Here is a 25,803-nt window from a genome sequence, read left to right as displayed (position 1 = left end):
TAAGCTTCTTCTTTTTCTCTATCTTCTTGTTATGAGACATTCATCCTCCGCTGTTGACATTTCTAATATAAAGTAGTGTAAAGTTCTTACTTATATCTGTCAGTAAACTCGCCATGAAAGCACTAAAACATACCGGTGTAGTGAGTTTACATTATTCACCCAATTAACTTTAGTTATTAGAGAGTTACGGTCGGACGGTTTTTCATGGGACACATTTCTGGCCTTCGTTATTGATTTAATTAAATGTCATTAAAACAGTTAGCTCCATCTTTTGACACTTCTTCCACTCCCGTCCTTGCACGCTACACCGCTACAACAAAGATGACGGGGAGAAGACGCTACCGAAGGTGAGCAACGTAAAATTAGACCGCCCACAAAACGGCGCGTACGGAAGCGACTGTCAGAAAGCAGCTTGAAGATGATCTGTAAAACATAATCCATGCAACATTTTGACCAAAGAACCACCATTACATGTTATGTAGACCACAAGGAAGTGTTTTACATTTAGAAAAAAAAAATAATAATAATATGACTCCTTTAATGCACCCTATAAATATGAAAAAAAAGAACAAAAATAGACCATTGAACAGCGGTGCGCCCTATGGTCCGGATAATACGGTAATTGGGGAAAAAATATAAATACAAGAAAAATATATATAAAAATAGAAAACAATAGGTAAATACAAAATAATACTTTAAAAAAAAACTTTCTGAATAAGTTAGCATTAATCAAAGAAATCTGTGAATATGTTTTGTTTAATGTATAATATTAGTTGTGTTGAGTTTGTTTTGATGTCATCTATGAATCCATTCCAGTGGTCCAGGCCATGTTTGTCAGCTAACATTTGCCCCAGCAGCTGAGCTCCTCTGCTCATTCACCTTTGCCTCCATTCTCCCAAGCAGCCCCAGAGAGCGAGAGCAGGATTTGTTTTCAAGGCCTCGTCCTGCTCAGGTGCGCCACGTGGAACCATCCCTCGCTTCACATGCAGGAGGGGAGCATTTTGAACGTGGCACAGCGAGAGGCGCGTGCAGCCGGGCTGCGACGTGACGCCGACCGCCGCTTCCTCTCCTCCTCCCTTTTGTTCACTTCTCTTCTTTTTGTCTTGCGCTGTCTTCCAGGCGTCGCTGCTCCTCGCCCCCGCCGACAAGCCCCCCGAGAGACCTGCGAGGTAACCCTTCTTGTTTCTTTTATTTTGCATCCCTCGCCCCTCCCCCACAGTGTCAACATCACTGGTCCACGCTGTGATGGAGCGCAGCTTCCCCTCTCTGTTGTTTGCCTTGTTTTTGCTCTGCTTTTCCCTCATTTTCACTCATTATTTAGGTTAGTGTCGGCCTTTATTTGCTTGTACATCTCCCTTTCTGACTCACTGAGCCGGAATAAATGAAAACATTGATTGTACCCTTCACCTCTTATCCTTGCCTCAGCAAACTCCCCCTCCTCCTTCCACCCTTCTCTTGTCCTTCTTCCATTCACCGCTGCCCGTGATGAATAGGCCGACACTGCGTCCTCAATTGGAAGCTTATGGTGATTTCTTCTTAAGTACAAAAAAGCTCATTTGTCGTTGTAATGTAAGAATGTTAACATTTAATAATAGCTGTGTTATATCTCCTACAAATGAGCAATGAAAATCTACACAAACAGCACAATCTAAACATGTAACATGCCATATTGTATGGAACAACAATCTAATGTAGTACAAACAACTACAGTAGTTGTATGGAGTGATGTAATACTAATATTAGTACAGCATTTACCCTGGAGAGTGGACTTCTACGGTATTTTCTTCCAACATCAGCAGCTTCTCAATTGCTCTGTTTATTGCTATTCTGAATGTTGCAGGGTCGGGTTTGGTTTTGGAATTGGATTGCATTATTATGGTATTGTTGTGTATGGTTTTGTTGGATTGATTAATAAATTATTTAAAAAATTTAAAAAATTAAATTAAAAAAAAAGCAGCTTCTCGATACTTTCATAGATAAATGTCCGCCGTTTAGGGCCCTATACCACCTTTTCTTACCTATTGGTACCTGTTTTTGTGGATTATGGATCTGCATAAATCCCGACAAATGTGAAATCAAACTACGGAAGCCTTTGCTGAGATATTTATAAAACAATCTTGCCTTCTTTCGTACTTCCTTCCAAATGAGCCCATTTTGAATTTGAGCCATTGGTGATGTTTTTCCCAAGTGTGACATCAGCGGATTAAAAAATAGAGTCCGCCATTGTAGTCTGATAATGTAGTCAATAAGTACCTTGTTTTTTGCTATCCTCTCCTCTTGGTGTGGGGCAGACTGGCTCGTATGCAGTATGTTTGTATTTACATACATGTATTTATGTATGTATGTGGGTATATACAGTATATATATTTCAGTGGCCTAGTGGTTAGAGTGTCCGCCCTGAGATCGGTAGATTGTGAGTTCAAACCCCGGCCGAGTCATACCAAAATCATATAAAAATGGGACCCATTACCACCCTGCTTGGCATTAAGGGTTGGAATTGGGGGTTAAATCACCAAAAAATTATTTCCGGAATGTATATATATGTGTGTATATATATATATATATATATATATATATATATATATATATATATATATATATATATATATGTATATGTATATGTATATATATATATATATATATATATATATATATATATATATATATATATATATATATATATATATATATATATATATATATATATATATATATATATATATATATATATATATATATATTTCAAAATACTTTCAATGGTCATGGATCTGACTTACTCACATTGTCCACAAGTTGGCAGCAAATATGTAGCATTCAGAAACCGCCTGGTATATTAGAATGCTTTGAAAGCACTCCAAGGTTCGATGCTTTGTTGAACTCATGACGTCTTACGTGCCACATTGAAGACTGTTGTTTGGACACCGCTGATTTAAAACATCAATTTGCAATACTACCTGACTCGACTTGGACCTGGGCTCGAATCTCGTATAATTGCCTTACAAGACCAGCACTAACGCAGCACGCCACAAGTGACAATGAGCATTTTAGAGGAAATGTGTCATTATGTTTGTATCACTGACAGGAAGGGGCTAGGAACGCGTAAAGGGAAAGGCGGCTCTCATAGCGACACTTTAAAGCAGTGGTCTCCAACCTTTTTGTAGCTGCGGACCGGTCAACGCTTGAAAATTAGTCCCACGGACCGGGGGGGAATTATTATTATTATTTTTTTATTTATTTATTTATTTTTTCATAAAGAAATACAATCATGTGTGCCCACGGACCGGGGGGGAATTATTATTATTATTTTTATTTTTATTTTATTTTTTTTTTCATAAAGAAATACTATCATGTGTGCTTACGGACTGTATCCCTGCAGACTGTATTGATCTATATTGACATATAATGTATTTATTGTGTTTTTTATGTTGATTTAATTTTTTAAAAAAATTTTAAAAAACATTTTTTATTTTTCTTCTGCGGCCAATCGGTGGTTGGGGACCACTGTTTTAAAGCACGTGCAGTGCTAGATAACGCTTATTAAGTATGCAGCTACTGCCATCCTGCGTAATTAATTTAAATGAATATGAATACACCAGGAGGTTGCCTACAGCCACAGCTGGCAATTCCAATGTGTTTTGACCCGTGCTAATTCGAGACCCTGCTGGTTATTAGCATTTGTAGGCCACACACCCGACAACTTTAATAGAGTCTGTTGAACAGAGATGTGAATTTGGGCATTTAGGAAACATTGATGAATATGTTAGGTTCGCTCTTTGTAGTGACCCCAAAATGCAGGAACCAGCAGGCAGCGTGCAGGTGAAGAGTATTTTATGTCACAAGGACAAAACAAATATGGAGTGCAGCAGGGAATTGTACAGAAAAGCAGAGGGAAAACCTGTGCATGAAAAAATAGAGCCTCTGGGAGCGCTCACAAGAATGAGTGAAGCAAAAAAAGAATCTCAAATTACTCCTGAGCGTGTTTGTGACGCCAACAGTGATCCCACAACCAACTAACCCGTGACTCTGGCTTTTAAAGCCCTCTGGTAATCGTAGCAGCAGGTGAAAAACAATCATTAATCTCCCACAAATGATGAGGACAGTGTTTTGAAGCAGTGGTGAAGTTGCTGCAGGTGAACACATACCAAACAGGAAGTGGAAACAAAATAAAAAAGCAAAACAGGAAGTGAACCCAAAAGCACCGGACAAACACCCAAAAAACTAAATGGGACAAAAAAGGGAATGGCCTGGCGTAACAAGTCATAACAATCAATCCTTGGCCCTCTTTTATTTGCGCTTTACCTTCTCCCCCTTGGTTCTGTTTTCAGGAAGCACAGTATTGCATTTAATTTTTATGCAGATGACTGCCTGATCTACTTTCCCAAGGTACAAAATAACACGGTCCAACGTCTCATTGACTGCCTGCACGACATCAAAGCCTGGCTTTCAGTTAACTTCCTGAGCCTAAATGAAAACAAAACAGAAGTTATGTTGTTCGGTCCTCGGCACTCTGTCCCCGTATCTCAGCGACTGTGTCACAAACGTGGGGGTAAAGTTCGACTCAGATTTTAAGTTCGAAAAACAAATCAGCAGCGTCATACAAAAAAAGCTTTTATCAACTACGCCAAATAGCAAAAGTGAAACCGTTTCCGTCAGGACATGATCTTGAGAAATTAATCCACGGCTTTATCTCGACTTGTCTTGACTACTGCAATGCCCTGTACGTAGGCATTAGCCAGGCCTCCGTCGCCCGCCTGCAGCTCGTGCAGAACCATGCTGCTCGTCTGCGCTTACACAGACCCGCAGGCGTGATCACATCACCCCTATACGAGGGTCCCTTCACTGGCTCCCTGTGCGCTACCAAATCAACTTTAAACTCCTACTATTTGTTTTCAAATGTCTAAACAACCTCGCTCCAACTTATCTCTCCGACCTCCCCCCCCCCCCCCGATCCCTAATATCAGCCGATCAGCTGCTGTTGACGGTCGCTGACACAAGGCTGAAGCTTAGAGGTGACAGAGCTTTCGCCGCTGCTGCTCCCAAGCTCTGGAACGACTTACCGTATTTTTCGGAGTATAAGTCGCTCCGGAGTATAAGTCGCACCGGCCGAAAATGCATAATAAAGAAGGAAAAAAACATACATAAGTCGCGCTGGACTGTAAGTCGCATTTTTGGGGGAAATGTATTTGATAAAACCCAACACCAAGAATAGACATTTGAAAGGCAATTTAAAATAAATAAAGAATAGTGAACAACAGGCTGAATAAGTGTACGTTATATGAGGCATAAATAACCAACTGTGAACGTGCCTGGTATGTTAACGTAACATATTATGGTAAGAGTCATTCAAATAACTATAACATATAGAACATGCTATACGTTTACCAAACAAGCTGTCACTTCTAATCGCTAAATCCCAGCAATCTTATACGTCTAGTCTCTTACGTGAATGAGCTAAATAATATTATTTGATATTTTACGGTAATGTGTTAATAATTTCACACATAAGTCGCTCCTGAGTATAAGTCGCACCCCCGGCCAAACTATGAAAAAAACTGCGACTTATAGTCCGAAAAATACGGTACCTTTGAGTGTTAGACAAGCCTCCTCTCTTCCTGTTTTTAAATCGCTCTTAAAAACACACTTTTATTCCATGGCCTTTAACACTCTGTGATCTCCATCCTGCTATAGCGTCCCATAATGCACCTGCTGTGAACCTGTTTCTATGTTTTTTTTTATCGTGCTCTGTTTGTGTTGTGTTGTGTTGTGTTTGCTCGTTTTTCTTGTGTTATCTTTTAACCTGCCTATTGTACAGCACTTTGGCTACCCCTGTGGTAATCTTTAAATGTGCTTTATAAATAAAGTTGATTTGATTTGATTTGAACAACGTATTTGTCATCTTTTAGTGCTGCCAGCGACTACAGGAAGAGAAGGAAGTCCGAGCCGACGAGCTCCCAAGCAAACGCTCCGTCCTCACAGAGCCGAGTCGTGACGTCGCCCAAAACGCCAGACGCCAACAGACCCAGCAACACCCTGAAGAAACCTGTCATTCGTTCTTCGCCATCCTCGCCCTCCAGAGCCAAAGGTAGACATGCACACACACACATACACACACACACACACACACACACACACACACACTGGTCTCCACCTTTGTTTTCTCTCTTGTTCCCCTCAGACTGTCATACTGGTGCTCTTTATCTGCTTCAAAGGAGTGTTTTGTGATTCCTCCTTCCTCTTTCATGCATTCTCAGCTACTACTGCTTAACACGCTTTCCTGCTTCTTCTTCTTCTCTTCCCACCACGCTGCTCTCTTTGGGACGTCTTTAAAAGGTGGGGCCGCATGCGTCATGTATTCAAACACTTTGACCTCTCCGGGTCCTTGCCAGAACTCCTCTCTGCCCCCCCTCCTCCCCTCTGATCCCGCGGGCCCGGGAGGCAGCCCCTCCTCCGGACAGTATAGCTCCTGGCATTCGAGGCACCGGGATGCGGAGGAGGCGCTGCCTCCCGCTGGCAAGCTCAGGTCTCGCAGCTGCGACGACCTGCTGAACGACGAGGGGTCAAGCAGGCGGCGCGCCTGCCGCTCAGAAAGTGCCGGGTCGCTGCTGTGCGATGGTAACAACTCGGATTCTAACGGGTCCGCCTCTGTCGGCTCGGCGCCTCGACTCCACAGGCGCCTCCCGCGCGACTCTCCGGACTTTTTGAAGCTTTACCGCAAGATGCATCACATCGACAGAGCCCATCTGATCCCCTCTGAGGTCATCCGCTCAGTGCGTGCACGAATCCTGGAGCTGGAGCAGCAGCCTCACCTGCATCTGCACCGCCTCTCTCCTTGGTCGCCCTCCGGCGGCAAAGAGGTGCCCCACGATACGGTGCCGAACCGCATTTCCGAATACGAGCGCCTTATCCAGAAGTCCAAATCGATGCCCAACTTGGGGGACAGCGAGATGCCGTCAGGCGCTACGACGCCAGGTGGTTCGTCATCTCGAGCTAGCAGCGGTGGCGGTGGCACCCCAAATTTCCCAAAGCGGCGTTTCTCCATAGAGTCCCTGTTGGAGGAAGACGACAACGGCAACAGACCGGTACCTCACGCCGTGGATCACTCACAAAAGCCTCGAATCCCCCCAGAGGGACAACCTCGTGTTGGCCCGGAGCCCAACCGTCTGCGCTCTTATCTGGCTCCTCCTGTCCCTCGAGCTCCGCAAGCCAACCCCGACTACTCTGACAGCGAGCAGGACGCCATCGCCTCAGACCTCAGTGACTTCATTCAGGTGGAGGGGTCCTCGTTTTGCAGTGAGAGTGACTTTGACCACTGCTCACTCACCTCCTCGGAGAGCCTGTATGGCTCCAACACGCACCACCGCCGACACCACCATCACCACCAAAGTGTTGGCCAGAACCAGGGCTACCAACATCGACACCTCATCAGCTCCTGCAAAGGCCGCTGCCCCGCCTCCTACACCCGCTTCACCACCATGCTCCGCCACGAGAGAGAGAGAGCACGCCAGGACTGCCAGAGACCTTTGCCGCAGAGTCGCGGCAGCCGCTCCCAAGTCCAAAACCAATCCCAGCAGTCGATGTCCAAACTGGCCTTCTTGGTCAGCCCAGTGCCTTTCCACAAGAAAAAGGGCTCGCCGCCTAGCTGCAGGAGAAGCAACAGCAGCGGTGGCGGCGGAGGTCGGGGTAGCAGACCCAAGTCCAAACAGGCCATCTACGAAGCGCTAGACGCCGCCCTGAGAGACATCTACGAGCACATCCAGGCCGAGAGAGGCCACAGAGGCTCCAGGCCGCCCGACGACAGCATCCTGAGGAGAATACTTTCCGAACTGCTGCCAAGCGTACCGGAACGGAGCTCCTCGTTGCCGGGGAGGAGGGGCTGTTGGCACGAGGGCCGCTCACCTGCCACGCCGTACGCAGACGAGAGCCTGACGGGATACGCCTCGTACAGGGGCGATCCGCCCACGCCGCAGTTGCAGTCGCCACGGATGCAGTCGCCAGTCAGTGCCTGTTACGCACGCCACCTGGACGCCACCAACTGTAACGATTACGGGGAGGAGCGCGGCAATGGGAATGGTCTCTGTTACTCAGGTGGAGATGACACATCAGCACGCCTTCTTTATGATATCATCTTTTCTTTACATCTGCATACGTTTACCTTGGATTTAATGTGGTCTTTGTCTGCTTCACCCACGTTGGCACGATTAGGAATGGGTACCAAATTTGATACTTTTTATAAATACCTACCAAATTCCATTAATGCTACAGAGTACCAATTCCCGTAAAATCAAACGATACCAATTTTCCATAACTTTGTGTCACATGACGCCACGTCCGGTAGCACGGCTCAAGCACTTGTCGGGAAAACCGGCCTATTCGTAGCGGACTGCCTCTAGTTAATGTTGCAATTTTCCATGCAACAAAACCAGCATGTCTGAAAGAAAGGCTCCACTTCTCAAGTTAGCTCGATGCTAAGTTACATTGAATATGCTATATACATGCTACTGATTAGCATTAGCAAATTTACATGGCGATATTAACCCCTCCGAATTTGGTAATGAAAAGTTCAACAAAGATGCACGTTACAATCAAACAATTGGTGTGCAATAAATAGGGATGGGTACCGAATTGTGTACTTTTATAGGCATCGACCGAATTCAATCTGTACTATCGAGTATCGATTTAGGTAAAATCAAACGGTGCAATATTTTGACATCTTTATTGCATGTGACGCCACGTCCGGTTGCAGACTAAACACCGGCTCATGTAAACAATCACTCAAGCAGCACCCAGGGCTGTAATGTTACAATTTTCAACACCAACAAAGCAAGTATGCTTGGTAGAAAACGCTCAAACTTAAAGTAGGGCTCCGCTCTCCCAAAATGCGTGAGCTTGATGCTAATTCAAATTGGATTTGCCATAGACAGGCTACTATTTGACATGGCGATTTCAACACCTCAAAATTTGGTAATGAAAACTACAAATTAGATGAATGTTACAATTAAAAAGCTACAATACTTGTAGTACAACCACTTTGTAGGGCGCAACATAGCATAGTCAACATCCTGGAAAAAGCTACTTCCTAGTTAGACAACATACCATAGATAGCCTATAGAGTACTGCCATCTAATGTCTTGGAAGTGCAACTGCATTGCAAATGAGACTCAGATTGTTTAAGAAAACAAGATATAACAACTGGACAGCACAGTTATCATAATCGGCTCATTTTTAAATGTTACGTTGAAAAATAAAATTTTACTAATAAACAATTAACATTTATTAACACACACACAAAAGTACCGAAAATTGGTATTGTCGAGTACCGGTATCGATTCCCAGGTACCGTATCAGTTCAAATGTGAACGGTACCCATCCTGAGTAATGAGTACAATACTTACAGTACAAACACTTTGTAGGACTCAACAAAAAACAAGACTGGCACATTCAAATAATGGCGAAGACTATGGCAACACACCTGGGACAATCTACAATGAAAGCATACTTGCAAATTATGCTCATAAGATTAAGAAAACAATATATGACAACTGGACAGCACAATTAAATTAAAGAATACATCATTATTAAACAACTTTTATTACCACATAAGCACACTCAGAAGTATCACAAATTTGTACCATTGAGTACCGACACTGGTTCCAAGGTACCGGGGAATTGGTATCTATCCCTAGTCACAACACATTATTTTTCTTTTTCTACTTAATTAAATTACAATTTTTTACTATAAATTCTGATGTAAAAAGCTAATTCCTCCTGATATTTAAACCGAAGGCGTTCTATATTTGAGAATGTACAGTATGTTATTTAGGATGGTGCGATGCAATTCATAGTGTTATTTGTTTGTAATATTTATTTTTATGAAATTTATATCATTTTCTTTTCCAAAAGTTGTTGCTCTCATATGTTTCATTTTACATTTATCGGATCAAAAGTGTGTCGTTGTGTCGTGTTGTGGAAATCACAGCGCCCTCATCCAAGTGATTTGGAAAACAAATCATCCCTTCCTGAGCATCATCGTCGCACGCTTCACTCTTTTATTTTGAGCATGCCCCCTTGCCAATCACCGTCGCCATGGTAACGGCTGTAACTTGCATCCACATGTCTCCTTTGCCAATTACAGACCAGGATGTCCCCAGGAGTTATTCTGCCGTGGATGGACGACACACGCCCCAGAGTAGAAGAGCAACTCCCGACAGAGAGGTACAATCTGTTCTCGTGTAGCAATACTGTATCATTGATACCACATTTAGTGGGTTGTTGTGTGGTGTCTATTATTGTTACAACACAAAAGAACCGTGCAGAAGAAATGCACATTGTTTAATTACAGAACAGCCAACTTGTTTATATACAACTCAAATGATCACCAGTTGCCATTTATTCCTCAAAATTGAAGCAGGACACACATGAAAACGTATAGAAGAGTGTCAAGCAGGTCTAACACGCCCACCTGCTGCTGAGTCAACATTTTAAAGGCCTACTGAAACCCACTACTACCGACCACGCAGTCTGATAGTTTATATATCAACGATGAAATCTTAACATTGCAACACATGCCAATACGGCCGGGTTAACTTATAAAGTGCAATTTTAAATTTCCCGCTAAACTTCCGGTTGAAAACGTTTATGTATGATGACGTATGCGCGTGATTTCACTAGTTAAACAGAAGTATTGGTAGACCATTGAATCCAATACAAAAAAGCTCTGTTTTCATCTCAAAATTCCACAGTATTCTGGACATCTGTGTTGGTGAATCTTTTGCAATTTGTTTAATGAACAATGAAGACTGCAAAGAAGAAAGTTGTAGGTGGGATCGGTGTATTAGCGGCTGTCTGTAGCAACACAACCAGGAGGACTTTGACTTGGATAGCAGACGCGCTAGCCGACGCTAGCCGCCGACCGCACGGATGATCGGGTGAAGTCCTTCGTCCTTCCGTCGATCGCTGGAACGCAGGTGAGCACGGGTGTTGATGAGCAGATGAGGGCTGGCTGGCGTAGGTGGAGCGCTAATGTTTTTATCATAGCTCTGTGAGGTCCCGTTGCTAAGTTAGCTTCAATGGCGTCGTTAGCAACAGCATTGTTAAGCTTCGCCAAGCTGGAAAGCATTAACCGTGTATTTACATGTCCCTGGTTTAATAGTATTGTTGATTTTCTGTCTATCCTTCCAGTCAGGGGTTTATTTATTTTGTTTCTATCTGCATTTGAGCCCGATGCTATCACGTTAGCTCCGTAGCTAAAGTGTTTCGCCGATGTATATTTTCGTGGCGATAAAAGTCACTGTGAATGTCCATTTCGCGTTCTCGACTCTCATTTTCAAGAGGATATAGTATCCGAGGTGATTTAAAATACAAATCCGTGATCCACAATAGAAAAAGGAGAAAGTGTGGAATCCAATGAGCCAGCTTGTACCTAAGTTACGGTCAGAACGAAAAAAGATACGTCCTGCACTGCACGCTAGTCCTTCACTCTCACGTTCCTCATCCACGAATCTTTCATCCTCGCTCAAATTAATGGGGTAATCGTCGCTTTCTCGGTCCAAATCTCTCTCGCTGCATTGTAAACAATAGGAAAATGTGAGCAGCCCTTCCTCCTGTGACGTCAAGCTACTTCCGGTATAGGCAAGGCTTAAAAGTTGCGAACTTTATCGTCGTTGTTCTCTACTAAATCCTTTCAGCAAAAATATGGCAATATTGGGAAATGATCAAGTATGACACATAGAATGGATCTGCTATCCCGTTTAAATAAAAAAAATTAATTTCAGTAGGCCCTTAAAGCGCACGCAGAGGTGGATATAAGAAGGATTCTTCACCACTCATGATTAGGGATGGGGACCGTTCACATTGGAACCGATACCATACCGATTCCTGGTATTTGTACGTGTTAATAAATATGAATTTTTTATAATGATAAAATCAACTTTTTTATTGCAATATTTAAAAATGAGCTGCTGTCCAGTTGTTATATCTTGTTTTCTTAAACAATTGGAGTCTCATTTGCAATGCAGTTGCACTTCAAAGACATTAGATGGCAGTAGTGTATAGTTTATGGTGTGTTGACTTGTCAGTTGTTCCCTAAAAAGTGTTAATAATGTAAGTATTGTACGTATTACGCACCAGCTCTTTGATTGTAACGTGCATCTTAGTTGTAGTTTTCATTAACAAATTTGGAGGTATTTGTAAAATTGCTAATGCTAAAATAATAGCATGTCAATAGCAAAGTCAATGTATATTAGCATCAAGCTAGCACATTTTATTTTATTTTTTTTAAGTGGAGCCTTACTTTACTTGCGTTGGAGCATTTTTTGAGTGAATTTCTTCGTTGGCTTTGAAAATTGCAACATTATTTACAGGTCATTTTGCTGAGTCCGCTCTCAGTGCTGCTGCAGTGTTGAAGTGCTAAGAGTTGGTAGCCGGGCGGCACGTCACGTGCAACCCAGATATCAAAACATGACACCGTTGGATTTTACATTAATCGGTGCCCGGTAGGACAGGTGGGATTCAGTCGGTGCCAAAAAAGTACTGGATTCGGTACCCATCCCTACTTGTACTTCTATAAAAACTAAGGGTGCACAATACTTATGGGGCCGATTTGAGGAATTATGACATCACACAGAAAAATCTGATAATAAATAATAAAAAAATAACTCCAATAAATGAATAAAAAACGCTTTAATGAGGCAAGATTCCTCATACTGTGCCCTAGGTGTGTTAGGGTGAGCAAATCAAGCGCTACTTTTCTCAAGGCAAGGCAGGTTTATTTATAGAACACAATTCATACACAAGGCAATTCAAAGTGCTTTACGGAAAATTACAAAAAGGCAAATTAAGAAATACAAAAATTATAAGAATCTTGTTAAAACATAAAATAAAGCGTTTTGCATACATCTTGAGGTCATTGTAAACAAACATGCCGTCGATCTTGTGGGACTTCTTCACTGTTTTACTGCGTGCTGTGCGCACCAAATGTTCTGCAAACATTTGCAAGGAGGAAAAAAAAAAAACATCACACGTCAACACATCAAACCTTGTTATCTAAAAACACCAGCATTTCTACGACAGGGTTTACTACGGAGACGCCTGCTAAAGAAGCAAGTCGCAAAGAGAGGCCCGCCGCCGGAGCTCGGTCTTATTTCTGCGGCGCTTGAAATGTGCAAATTGTTAGCCAGAGACAACCCGAGGGCTGCCTGAAGCGGTTTGTGATTTCATCGAAATGATTTGCGGACAAGTCTCCTGGTGCAATTAAATCTGCACCAGTAAGGTATTGATTATCCAACTCTGTCTTAAGAAGCAGGAAAGAAAAAAAAAAATCAAGATGTTTCCTACAGCCACAGCTGTTAACGGTTGTTGTTTGATTTTGTTCACCACACTGTCAGGCATAATGAAACAATGATATTGTTCTTGTGCTTTTTGTTGTCTTTCTCTCTCTCTCTCTCTCTCTCTTTCTCTCTCTCTCTCACTTCCCAGGTTTCCCACAAACAGATGACACAACTCATTCTGTTCTCTCTCCTCCATCAGAAGCAGCCCGCCAGAGCCATTTACGATTTTAAGGCCCAGACGGCTAAGTGAGTACAGCCGACGCCGCAGCGCAAGCAAAACAAGCGGGCGCCGCGACAGTTTACCGAGCATGAACGCCCTAACCGACCATCGGCAACTCGCTCCATTAAATGTTATGATTGTTTTACGGCGCCGCCGACGTCCCACTTCTGCCTCGTAGCTCCGTCACCTCATGAATGGCTTACCGCTGTGCACTACTCGTACGGTGCATGCACGCCTTGCTGATGCTACTTAATACCCCCCCGCCCCCCCCTTCATGAATAACCGGACTGTGTTGCAGGGAGCTGACGTTCAAAAAGGGCGACGCCGTGAACATCATCAGGCAGATCGACAACAACTGGTATGAAGGCGAGCACCGCGGCCGCGTGGGAATCCTCCCCATATCTTACGTGGAGGTACGTGCACACCTGCTAGAAGCGCGTGTTCTACAGCACTCATTGGCGTTCCCTTCGTGCAGAGGATGGCGTCCTCGGAGAAGCAGCAGCAGCCCAGCCGCCCTCCTCCGCCCGCGCACGTCCGAGAGATCGGCGAAGCGGTGGCTCGCTATAACTTCAATGCAGACACCAACGTGGAGCTGTCTCTCCGCAAGGTAGCTTGATTCTTGTAGCATGGCGCCGGGTCAAAAAACGTTTGTGTTACAAAGCTGTGGCTGTAGGCAACCTCCTGATGTTGTTCTTTTAAATGTCATCCACAAGATGACATTTAGTGGCCTAGTGGTTAGAGTGTCCACCCTGAGATCGGTAGGTTGTGAGTTCATACCAAAGACTATAAAAATGGGACCCATTACCTCCCTGCTTGGCACTCAGCATCAAGGGTTGGAATTTGGGGTTAAATCACCAAAGATGATTCCCGGGCGCGGCACCGCTGCTGCCCACTGCTCCCCTCACCTCCCAGGGGGTGAACAAGGGGATGGGTCAAATGCAGAGGACAAATTTCACCACACCTAGTGTGTGTGTGATAATCATTGGTACTTTAACTTTAACTTTAAGATGGCAGTACCTGCTGTTAAAGTACTGTAGTTCATCATCACGCAGCAGCTTTATCTACCTCTGCATGCACTTTTAACTCAGTTGTTTACAATACCTTCATCAGCGCTATTGTGGTGGAATTTCTGACCTTTTGTACCATATTTTGTGTCTGTCAAAGTCCGGAAAGAGAGCGAGGTCGAAAAGCATTAAGGAGGACACGAATGTCTGCTCGTTTCTCTTTTTTCTATTCTGAACCATTGGAAGAGCATATGTGGGTTGGAGTTGAACGTATGGTCGGCCTGAACATTGTACAAAATGTTTGGATTGTTTATTATTAGGGATGTCCGATAATGGCTTTTTGCCGATATCCGATATGCCGATATTGTCCAACTCTTTAATTACCGATACCGATATCAACCGATACCGATATCAACCGATATATACAGTCGTGGAATTAACACATTATTATGCCTAATTTGGACAACCAGGTATGGTGAAGATAAGGTACTTTTTAAAAAAATGAATCAAATAAAATAAGATAAATAAATTAAAAACATTTTCTTGAATAAAAAAGAAAGTAAAACAATATAAAAACAGTTACATAGAAACTAGTAATTAATGAAAATTTGTAAAATTAACTGTTAAAGGTTAGTATTATTAGTGGACCAGCAGCACGCACAATCATGTGTGCTTACGGACTGTATCCCTTGCAGACTGTATTGATATATATTGATATATAGTGTAGGAACCAGAATATTAATAACAGAAAGAAACAACCCTTTTGTGTGAATGAGTGTGAATGGGGGAGGGAGTTTTTTTGGGTTGGTGCACTAATTGTAAGTGTATCTTGTGTTTTTTATGTGGATTTAATAAAAAAATAAATTAAAAAAACGATACTGATAATTAAAAAAACGATACCGATAATTTCCGATATTACATTTTAACGCATTTATCGGCCGATAATATCGGCAGACCGATATTATCGGACATCTCTATTTATTATGACTAAGGGATTCAAGGATGTTGCAGAACAAAACAACTGGACCTTGACACACGAGGGAAACACATAAATGGCCAAGTAGACCAAGTCTATGTGTGATTCGCATGATTCTCGATTCATCCAACGGTAATATCGGCCGTCCGATATTATCGGACATCTCTACCTTTAGTAAATCAGGCCCAATGTGAGTACAATGCGTGCATCCTGTCGTCTGGATCAGATTTAAAAATAATGTGCATGTTTTTTGGGGGTTTTTTTTAGGGCGAAAGGATCATCGTGCTCAGGCAGGTGGACCAGAACTGGTACGAGGGCAAGATCCCGGACACAAGCAAACAGGGCATCTTCCCCGTGGCCTACGTCGACCTCATCAAGCGCTCGCCCTCCAAGAGCCCCGCCCACCACCTGGACCGCCACGGTTACAGCCGGACGCCGAGCTCCACCCCCGTCAAGGTAGGGAGCACCACCACCGCGTCGCCAGGGTAGGCGATGAGATTGTTTTATCAGGGCGCCAGCTTGACCCCAGAACTGACTATTTATGTTACTCCCTTTGTTAGAAACATTTTTTTGAAGTCAGCTTTCTATTTACTTTCTCCTCTTTTCCACTTCCCCCTCATGGAGTCTTTCTACCACCCACCGCCTCCATCCCCCGCCCGTGACCTGTCCTCCCCCCACACGCCGCCAAGGAGGCGGGACCTGCAGGCGGTCACCCACGAGTGGCTCTCTCTCACGGTGGACGCCGCCCCGGCCACCCCGCCTCCCTCCCTATCAGCCACCCCCGTACCGCCCACGCCTCCCCCGCTTCCCGCCGACCTCGCTCCTTTCCTGAGGGAACCCTATTCCAAAGAAGACATTTCACGCCTCCCTTTGTCCCCGCCTCCCCGTTCCTCCGTCACCTCCCCGCTCCCCGATTCTGCGCTCGGAAACAGCCGAGGGCTTAGCGTAAGCGAGCGGTCGCACGCGGCGAAGCCGAGGGAGTTCTTTAGAACGCCGGCCGAGCCGGTGACGCCGCCGAGCCGCTTTGCCGACGTCGAGCTGCGTGTGGAAGACCCCTATGACGAGCTGCTGTCCATGGTCCTGGATGTCGCCGACCGCACGGACCACCGGGGCGCTTCCAGGCTGGCGCCGGAATATCCCACTCCCTTAGCGACCAGTAAGGGCGGGGTTCACGTTAAAGCAGACCAAGCGACACCGGCTGGCCAATCAACAGGCAGGGCCTGGTACCATAAACCCGTGACGGTGCAAGTCCCCTATGATGAGGGTCAAAGGCCTCCGTCAGGCAAAGGGAAGGCGCTTATTGAGTTATTCATTGAGGAGGAAGATGAGGCTAGAGAGGAAGAGGAGGATGTTTTTACAGGGAGACTCAGTGCACAGGTAGAGCACATGTGACCTACGACCTTTTAAAGCCACGTTTCCACCGAGCAGTGCAGTTTGCTTCAGTGGCTATTTCTTACGATTTTTTTTTTCCCGATTTTTACATTATAATGCAGTGGTGTCCGTTTTAGCAAATTTTTTGACAGCACATTCTAAATATCCTATAAAAATGTAAAAACTTAAAAAAAGTGGAATAAAAAAGCAAACCTGTGAAATGTAACAAGAAAAAGTTTACTTTAATGACACAAAGCTGCCATGCAGGCTGTTTTTTTTCTTTAAAATGGTTATTGCTCTAAAAGTAAGAATGAATCAAAATCAATGTTGTTATGCATTATTGACCTGTTGAAGGCTTCCAATTAGGGCTGTCAAACGATTCAAATATTTAACATATAATATTCGAGTTTTTTCATAGTCAACTCAAAATGTTTCGCAAATGGATATAATTTTTTGTCATTCATAAGTGTACCCTAGACCAGGCCTGGGCAATTATTTTGACTCGGGGGGCCAAATTTAGAGAAAACTGTGTCTGAGGGCCGGTATATCTATTTTTAGGAACACTAATACAAAACCTCAGAAAAAATGTCTGATTGAATGCTAAGAACGTTATGACAGACTGCCTTAAAAAACAGAATGGAATTTTAAGTTTTTTTACTGAATGAGACACCCAGAATGTACATGGAAATAAAGAACGTGGGATTTACAATATTAACTATGAACGATAAAACACTGAATATTGACAACATATGAACGTTACACCCCCTCTCGATCGACATGTTTTACAATGAAGCGAAATGCAACAAAACAGCGAAATATGAATGCGAAGGGTGGGAAAAAAAACAACTAGAATCTAATATATGTGATATGTCACTAAGCTTTAGAACTTTGTTGTAAAAATCTCCTTCAGCATCTGTCCCTGACACCCACATTTCAGGCTCCCCACCCACACTGCTTGGTGCCTCGTCTGAGCTGCTGTGACTTAGATTATTATAGTAACTAATTAGATTACCATAGTAAGTAATTAGATGACCATATTAACTAATTAGATTACCATAGTAACTAATTAGATGACCATTGTAACTAGTATATCATGCAAAAGCACAGATTCCAACCATTGAAATACTTTGTATAGTTCAAGACTTACAGTCATTAGAAAACATGACTGCACATCATAATGGCAGCTACACTTTCCATCTTAAAGATGTAAAAAAATGATTTGGGAATGTCCGGCGGGCCAGATTGAAAAGCTTAACGGGCCGCATGCGGCACCCGGGCCTTAATTTGCTCAGGTCTGCCCTAGACAGATAATTTTCAGGTTTTTATTACCATGACTGGGCAATTAGTTTGCTTTAATGAAATGAACATTATGCTTTTTTAAATAGCTCAACACAAAAAGGACATAAACACACTTTTAATGAGAATTTTTTTAATTGCCTGCAGTGCGTTGGTGTCTTGCCCGATTTTGTATGTTGTAGGGAAACAGAATGTGTAGGAGCCCTGCTGTAGGAGCCCTTGCATTCAAACGAGGAGCTACACTTCCATGTTTAGATACCATTTTCAAGCATTAATACCACAAAATGTGGATTGTTACGATCATGGTTTGATTGTCAAAGATGTTAGGTCATGTAAAATGGGATATTTCTACCTGAATAAATGCTTCTGTACATGTTGTACAAGTTAATCATATTTGTTTTGCTTCATGACAATGTCCAATATCTTCTCAATGTATCGGTAATGTGTGATACACAGCCTAATAAACATTCTGTAATTGAGGACTATCAATCAGAGCATGTTAATGAGAAAAATCTGCCTACAGTATATTCATTCCTCTACTAACATTTATGTAGGTAGAAATATCACAGATTACATCAACACATCTTTGACAACCAAAGCATGATCGTAATGGAATACATTTTTCATTTTGTTACTGTAGCGGATGTGACGCGTAATTGTGATTAATTTGAGAAGGTGTTTTGAAGACAAAAATTATAAAGATTTCCTGCCTCTGTCTTTGCTAAAGAAATTACAGGTACAATCTGCATGTCATGTTATTATTGCACTCCTCTGTGCAATCGACAAAGCGCGCTAGCCTGCATTTGCTCCAATGACGTCGTCTCACGGCGATTGAAGATAAAATGGTCTTTGTATTGGCGGGAGAACGACTTCTCAAGGTTTTGGATATCGGATTTCCATATTGGTACCTTTTCTTTGTGCATTTCTGCTCGCTTCTTTCCCGCTTGTGGCTCAACAGTGAGTGGACGCAGGTGATACCATTAGACTTCCTCACACCATGGAATCGCCCCAGGGTCAAAAAAAGAGGCATGCGCGTTAATCGCCCGATGAAAAAATTACTGTTAAAGAAATTTATAGTTAACTTTGACAGCCCTACTTCAAATACTTCACATCAAAAATTCCACTTGGAAATATGTTTTTGGGAAAAAAATATATTTTGTGTGTGTTTGCCATAAGAAATATGTTTTCTGTGACAAAAAGACTATAAAACCAAAAACATTAGAAAAAAATAAATAAAATGATTATCAAGTTTAAAAAATATATATTTTTAACACTTTTATGAGTGGGGCCCTTTTGGATCCCCAATATTTTTTCTGATGTTTTATTTCAAACTGCTATTGTTTAAAAGTAATAATGAATTAAGATCAGTTTTGTTTTGAATTATTGACCTACTAAAGCCTCAATTACTTCACATCAAAAATTCCACCTTGAAATATTTTTGGTGGAGAATAAACATTTTGTGTGTTTGCCATAAAAAAAAAAGTTTTCTGTGACAAACAGGGAATAAAACAAAAACATGATAAATAATAAAAACTTATAATCGACGGAATAAGCGGTAAAAGTTTAAAATAAAAAAACTATTTATTTTTTACACTTTCATGAGTCTGGGGACTCTTTTAGTTCCCTCAAGAAGTTTAGTGGCATTTCTTTTTAAACTGTCATTGCTCAAAAAATAATAATGAATTAGAATACATTTTGTTGTGAATTATTGACCTACTCAAGGCTTCAATTGCTTCACATCAATAATTCCACTTTGAAATATTTTTTGGCAGACAAAAACACATTTTGTGTGTTTGCCATAAAAATAAAAAAAACTTTCTGTGACAAAAAGGGCATAAAATAAAAACATGAAAAAAAAACTTTTTATCATCGACGGAATAAGCGGTAAAAGTTTAAAATAAAAAACAACATATTTCTAACACTTTCATGAATCGGGGGTCCCTTTTGGAACCCCAAAAATTTTTTTGGCATTTTTTTTTAACTGCTATTGCTCAAAAAATAACAATGAATTACAATCAATTTTGTTGGGAATTATTGCCGTACTCAAGGCTTCAATTACTTCACATCAAAAATTCCACTTTGAAATATTTTTGGCGGAGAAAAAACATTTTGTGTGTTTGCCATAGAAAAACAAAGTTTTCTGTGACAAAAAGGGCATAAAACAAAAACAGGAAAAAATTATAAAAATGTATAATCGACGGAATAAGTGATGAAAGTTTAAAATAAAAAACAATTTATTTTTAACAGTCGGGGCTCCCTTTGGGATCCCCAAGAATTTTAGTGGCATTTATTTTTTTTACTGTCATTACTCAAAAAATAATAATGAATTGAAATACATATTGTTGTATTATTATTGTTTCCCATAAAAAAACAAAGTTTTCTGTGACAAAATTTTTTTTATTTTTTTTTAACTTATTTTTAACTTTCATGAGTCGAGGGTCCCTTTTGGATCCCCAATAATTTGTTTTTAAACTGTCATGGCTCCAAAAATAACAATGAATTAAAATAAATTTTGTTGTGAATTATTGACCTATTTAAGGCTCCATATGCTTCACATCAAAAATTCCACTTTGAAAATTTTGGGGGGAAATATGATATATTTTGCCATAAAAAACAGGGTTTTGACAAAAAGGTCATAAAACTTAAAAAAATAAATAAACAAGCTGATGTTGACAGACCTGAAGTAGATCTAGAGATTTAAGCATTTAATAAAACAATTTAAATTTATATATGACCTATTTTTAGCATGTTTTATGACTAAGACCCATACGGGTCCCCGATGCGATGACCACGGGGATTATGCTTTATCAGTATCATGCGGAATCATACTTTAAACCCCGCTTCGAAAAGCTGTGCGGTACAAAACGTGCTCATTGTAGCCATTAATCCTGACTTTCTCATTTTGATTTAAAGAAAAAAATCTGCAAAAATTGTTTTGTAAGTTGAAGTGATTCATATATTGTGCTCTTGAGTTAATTGTTAATGATCAATTTAAATGTATTATTTTTGGTTTTCAGTATCAAAGTCGGTCAAAAAGTGTTTATCGTTTAAATAAGGATGATTTTTATTTTTTTTCTAAATTTCAGGCAAAGTGATGAGCTTTAAATCTTTGCTTTTACAGAGAAAAAAAATATGTTAATAAAGTTATTATTTGTAGTATGTTGATTTATGTTTATTTATTTTCATTAATGTTAATAAGCATACAATGTCATGCAGAGGTGTACTTATAACAGTTTTATAGACAAATGATGCTATTTATAGTCGCGGCAGAGAATGGGGGGTCGCAAATGTTTTTTTCTTCCTAGGTGGGCGTGACAGAATATAATTGAGAAGCACTAGATTAAAGCATGTAAAGGTGTTATTTCATGTCTAGAGGACTCTCATCATCTTAAATAATGTATTTAGAAGGTCGTAAACAGTTATTTTTCATTCATATTAAGATTTATTATTAATAATTCCTACTTTGCGGGAATGAATTTATCACGCTAACCAATTAACAGCGATAAACCGAAATAAAACATAACACATGTCAGGTTCAAACACTGATGACATCTATTAAACAAGACAAGAAGCAAAGAATCAAACAGAGACAGAATTCAATTTGGCTCAATATTGAGGAGAGTCGCCTGGACACTGTACCCTTGTACAATCTCCAGCATGCTCTGGTGAAAGATTGTACAACTCCTCCTTTATTTGCCTTTCCCAACCACATGACCGCAGCTGCTTCCAGAGGGAAGTGGGTCGTAAACAGCGTTGCCTTTGGTTACAGAACAGTTCAAAAGAAAAGGTCGTAAACGAGTTCAAAAAGAGGTTCGTAAAACAGTTGAAAAAGACGTTCGTAAAACAGTTGAAAAAGAGGTCGCCTGGAGGGGATTCTGGTCCTGCTTCCTCTTCGCTTTTATAGTCCTTGGGAAAGACAATATCTTTCTGTTTGATTTTAATACATGAAAGAAACAGGAACACCTTCATCTTGCTTCCCCCCTACTCAGTGGAGTTTTACGAGCCTTACTCTTGGTAGGTTTCAAATACAGCTTTTGCTTCTCACTCAATGTAACACAAAGTTTTTTGTGATAACTTCTAACAACACATCACCGACACTCCTTGTTTCTGTCCACATCCGGTCTCGAACCTCCGACTTACAAGCTACAGATGATCCCCAACGTCCCCCAAACCGCACCGAACTGCACTGCTTAGTGGAAATGTGGTTTCATTGGGGAAGCGCTGCAGGACCTTGTATAGGACATGGAGAAAAGTATTTTCCTATCAAACATACTTCCTGTTTTCACTACAGAACTGCTATGGAAGTGTACGTGAGACGGTGGGAAGGGGAAAAAAGTCTTTGACCACATGCACATTGGTCAACACGCGTACCGTGTTGTGCCACAGAACCGATGTAACAGCGCTAAGGAGCAAACGAGTCAGCATTCACAACAGTGCATCGCAGCTAAGTAGCAACATTTTGAAGTGCAGCTACTGCCATCTTGTGGAAGTAATAAAAACTACATCAGGAGGTTGCCTACAGCCACAGATGTTTAATGTTTAATGCCATCTCCTTTTTGCAGCCAAGACGAGTATTCACGGTAGAGAAGAAAGTATGTTGAAGGAAAAGTACTTGTCTCCATGTCCTAACAGGAAGTCACGTTGTTAGCGCCTTCATGTAAATTCAGTGTTGTGTGTCATTGCCCCTCCCCCATAGGCTGATGTCGGCCCTCTCCCTCGGTCACCTTCACCCTCCACCGGCCCCTCCTCGCCACTCTCGCCGCGGCCCTCGACCCCTGCGTCCCCCACATCATCTCCTCCTGCCTCGCCGCTCAGTCCCGGCGCGGCCCCCTCCCCTCCCGCGGCCGCCTCCCCCCGTCCCCCGCCTCTCCCCGTCTTCTCCACGTCGCCGCCGTCCGCTTCGCCCTCGCCCCCTGTCACGCCGCCTCCCCTCTCCCCTCCGTCAGAGCGCTCTGGCGAGGCCCCGTCGTGGTCGGACGGCGTTCGCCCCCAGCCCGCCACTTCACCCTCCACCCCCTCCCCTGCCCCCCTCACCTCCCGCCGCTCGCCCCCTGCAGTGCCCCTCCCGGGTCGCAGATCGCCCAAGGTGAAGGTAAAGCAGGAATGCGCTCTTGGTGGTGCTGAGGATGAACCCTAACCTTTGTTGCTGTTGGCTTTGCGGGAGATGGAGTGATGAATTGATGAGTGCATTAATCCCTTTGACAGTATTTCCTCCTAAAGTGGCCAGGGGCCTTTAATTACTCAACTGCAGAGAGCAGCAGGCATCTATCTATTAGGATTAAAGCAGTAGGTCTTTTTTTTTTTTTTACTTTTCCTGACAGTGTGTTATGATTATTGGTGTCAACATTTCAATTTTTTCCAACGTCTTTGCTCCTTTTTTTCCCACTCTTTTCTCCAATAAAAAGCGTGCTTCAGGCTGCAAATGGCTCCTGGGCCTCACATTGGACCCCCTTATATCCGAGTACAGTATTTGAATATTAAAACTGAGACATTTAATTTAAATATTTTTTCTAACAATTAATCATCTAACATAACTATATTTAAAATACATTTAAAGACATTATGAATACATTTCATTGAATTAATAAATTAAATTAAATTTAAAAAATATATATTTAGATACATTTAGATATTTATTTTGATTCTCCAAACCCCATTATTATTTTCTGGTCAGTGTAAAAATGTTCTATTAATACACAGGGCCGCCCCTGGCTAAATTGGGGTCCTAAGCATAATTTTATTTGGAGGGCCCCCCGTTACATAATTTTTTCACACTTTTTTAAATCTATAATAATATAACGGATTAGATTAAACAATTTTTATACAGTACTTTTTGACTCATAAATAGAATTTCATCTAATGCATGTTTTGTACTTAAATTAACTTGTTCTTTTTATTGCCAAATAACACATTTAACATACATTTTGGACAATAAGCCGCAACTTTTTTCCTAAACTTTGAATTCTACGGCTTATTGAAGTATTTTTCTTCATTAAGGCCATAAAGAAAATTCTAAAAAAGTAAACAAAAACAGCAAATACGCTGAAAAGGTGTGTTATTGTTTGTTCTATGGCGCCATCTTTTGGATGGGTTTGCTCACTGCAGTACAGTATTTGAATATTAAAACTGAGACATTTAATTTAAATATTTTTTCTAACAATTAATCATCTTACATAACTATATTTAAAATACATTTAAAGACATTATGAATAAATTTCATTGAATTGATAAATTAAATTAAAATTCAAAAAAATATATTTAGATACATTTAGATATTTATTTTGATTCTCCAAACCCCATTATTATTTTCTGGTCAGTGTAAAAATGTTCTATTATTGCACAGGGCCGCCCCTGGCTAAATTGTGGCCCGAAGCATAATTTTATTTGGAGGCCACCCCGTTACATAATTTTTTCACAATTTTTTCAATCTATAATAATATAACGGATTAGATTTAAAAAAATGTATACAGTACTTTTTGACTCATAAATAGAATTTTATCTAATGCATGTTTTGTACTTAAATTAACTTATTCTTTTTAGTGCAAAATAACACATTTAACATACATTTCCTACTATAAGTCACAACTTTTTTCCTAAACTTTGAATCCTGCGGCTTATTGAAGTATTTTTCTTCTTTAAGGCCATAAAAAAAATTCTAAAAAAGAAAGCAAAATCAGCAAATACGCTTAAAAGGTGTTTTATTGTTTGTTCTACGGCGCCATCTTTTGGGTGAGTTAGCTCACTGAATAAATGTCATTGAATTAATAAATTAAATTAAAATAAAATAAAAAATATTTAGATATTTATTTTGGTTCTCCAAACCCCGTTATTATTTTCTGGTCAGTGTAAAAATGTTCTATTAATACACAGGGCTAAATTGGGGCCCTAAGCATAATTTTATTTGGAGCCCCCCCGTTACATAATTTTTTCACACTTTTTGAAATCTATAATAATATAACGGATTAGATTAAATAATTTTTATCCTTCCACTAGTGCTTTTGTTTTTGTTTTGTTTTTTTAACCGGCGTACCATTCAGTCTTCTAGCCGTGGATGTAATAGAAAGTTGTGAGTGTGTGCACTAAAACAGATTACTACACTAGCATGTCACTAGTGGATAAAAGGGAACAAATGTGTGCAGGTAGTTGTTGCATCCTGGTGTGTTGTGGACGTTAGCATGTGCGCTGGATTGCCTTTTTGCCTGCGAGTGGCTTCAGTGGTTGCTATGGAAACGGACAGTACAGACAGGTCTTTTGTTGTTGTTTGTTTTATGTCCCTGGAGCAGGAGCCAGTTGTGGGCGGTAAGCCACCGCGTAGCCCCATCTTGTCGCGGAGGCCCGTTAGAGGTCGAAGGGTAGGGGAAGACATGTCCTTCACAATATCATCCTACTTTTTTATTGCTTTAGACACTTCCTGGTGGTGCCTCCCTCTGTTACGGCGTCACTGACAGTGAAACCACAGTCTTATCCTGTACTACATGTTGATATATTTTCTGTTTGTGCCTGTCTTGCAGAGGTTAGTCCAGGATGCTCTTCATGGCGGAGGAGACCCGTAAGTGATCTTTATGTCCATCATGTCATCAAGTACAACCTTCATTAAGTCTTCATTACTTT

General features: G+C 41.4%; 1 protein-coding gene across 10 annotated transcripts in view; it reads left to right on the top strand.

The window, feature by feature from the left end:
* Positions 1-25,803, top strand: part of sorbs2a (sorbin and SH3 domain containing 2a) — a 173,453-nt gene that overhangs the window by 137,123 nt on the left and 10,527 nt on the right. For 9 of the 10 annotated variants that reach the window (XR_009821849.1, XM_062026649.1, XM_062026653.1 and 6 more), the window contains 9 exons: positions 1,120-1,169; positions 5,904-6,082; positions 6,331-8,085; positions 10,133-10,212; positions 13,474-13,571; positions 13,844-13,958; positions 14,021-14,152; positions 15,793-15,981; positions 25,704-25,741. Coding sequence is in view for 9 of the 10 variants with exons in the window: in XM_062026649.1 (XP_061882633.1) it covers positions 1,120-1,169; positions 5,904-6,082; positions 6,331-8,085; positions 10,133-10,212; positions 13,474-13,571; positions 13,844-13,958; positions 14,021-14,152; positions 15,793-15,981; positions 25,704-25,741 (2,636 nt within the window). In the remaining variant the exon portion in view is untranslated. The remainder of the gene's footprint in view (positions 1-1,119; positions 1,170-5,903; positions 6,083-6,330; positions 8,086-10,132; positions 10,213-13,473; positions 13,572-13,843; positions 13,959-14,020; positions 14,153-15,792; positions 15,982-25,703; positions 25,742-25,803) is intronic. The other variant, XM_062026651.1, reaches the window with a different exon arrangement.

The sequence above is a fragment of the Entelurus aequoreus genome, linkage group LG18 (genome assembly GCF_033978785.1).
Source record: "Entelurus aequoreus isolate RoL-2023_Sb linkage group LG18, RoL_Eaeq_v1.1, whole genome shotgun sequence".
In the NCBI taxonomy this organism is placed as follows: Eukaryota; Metazoa; Chordata; class Actinopteri; order Syngnathiformes; family Syngnathidae; genus Entelurus; species Entelurus aequoreus.
Note: the sequence above shows the minus strand (reverse complement) of the source record. Positions and strands in the feature narration are given on the sequence as shown.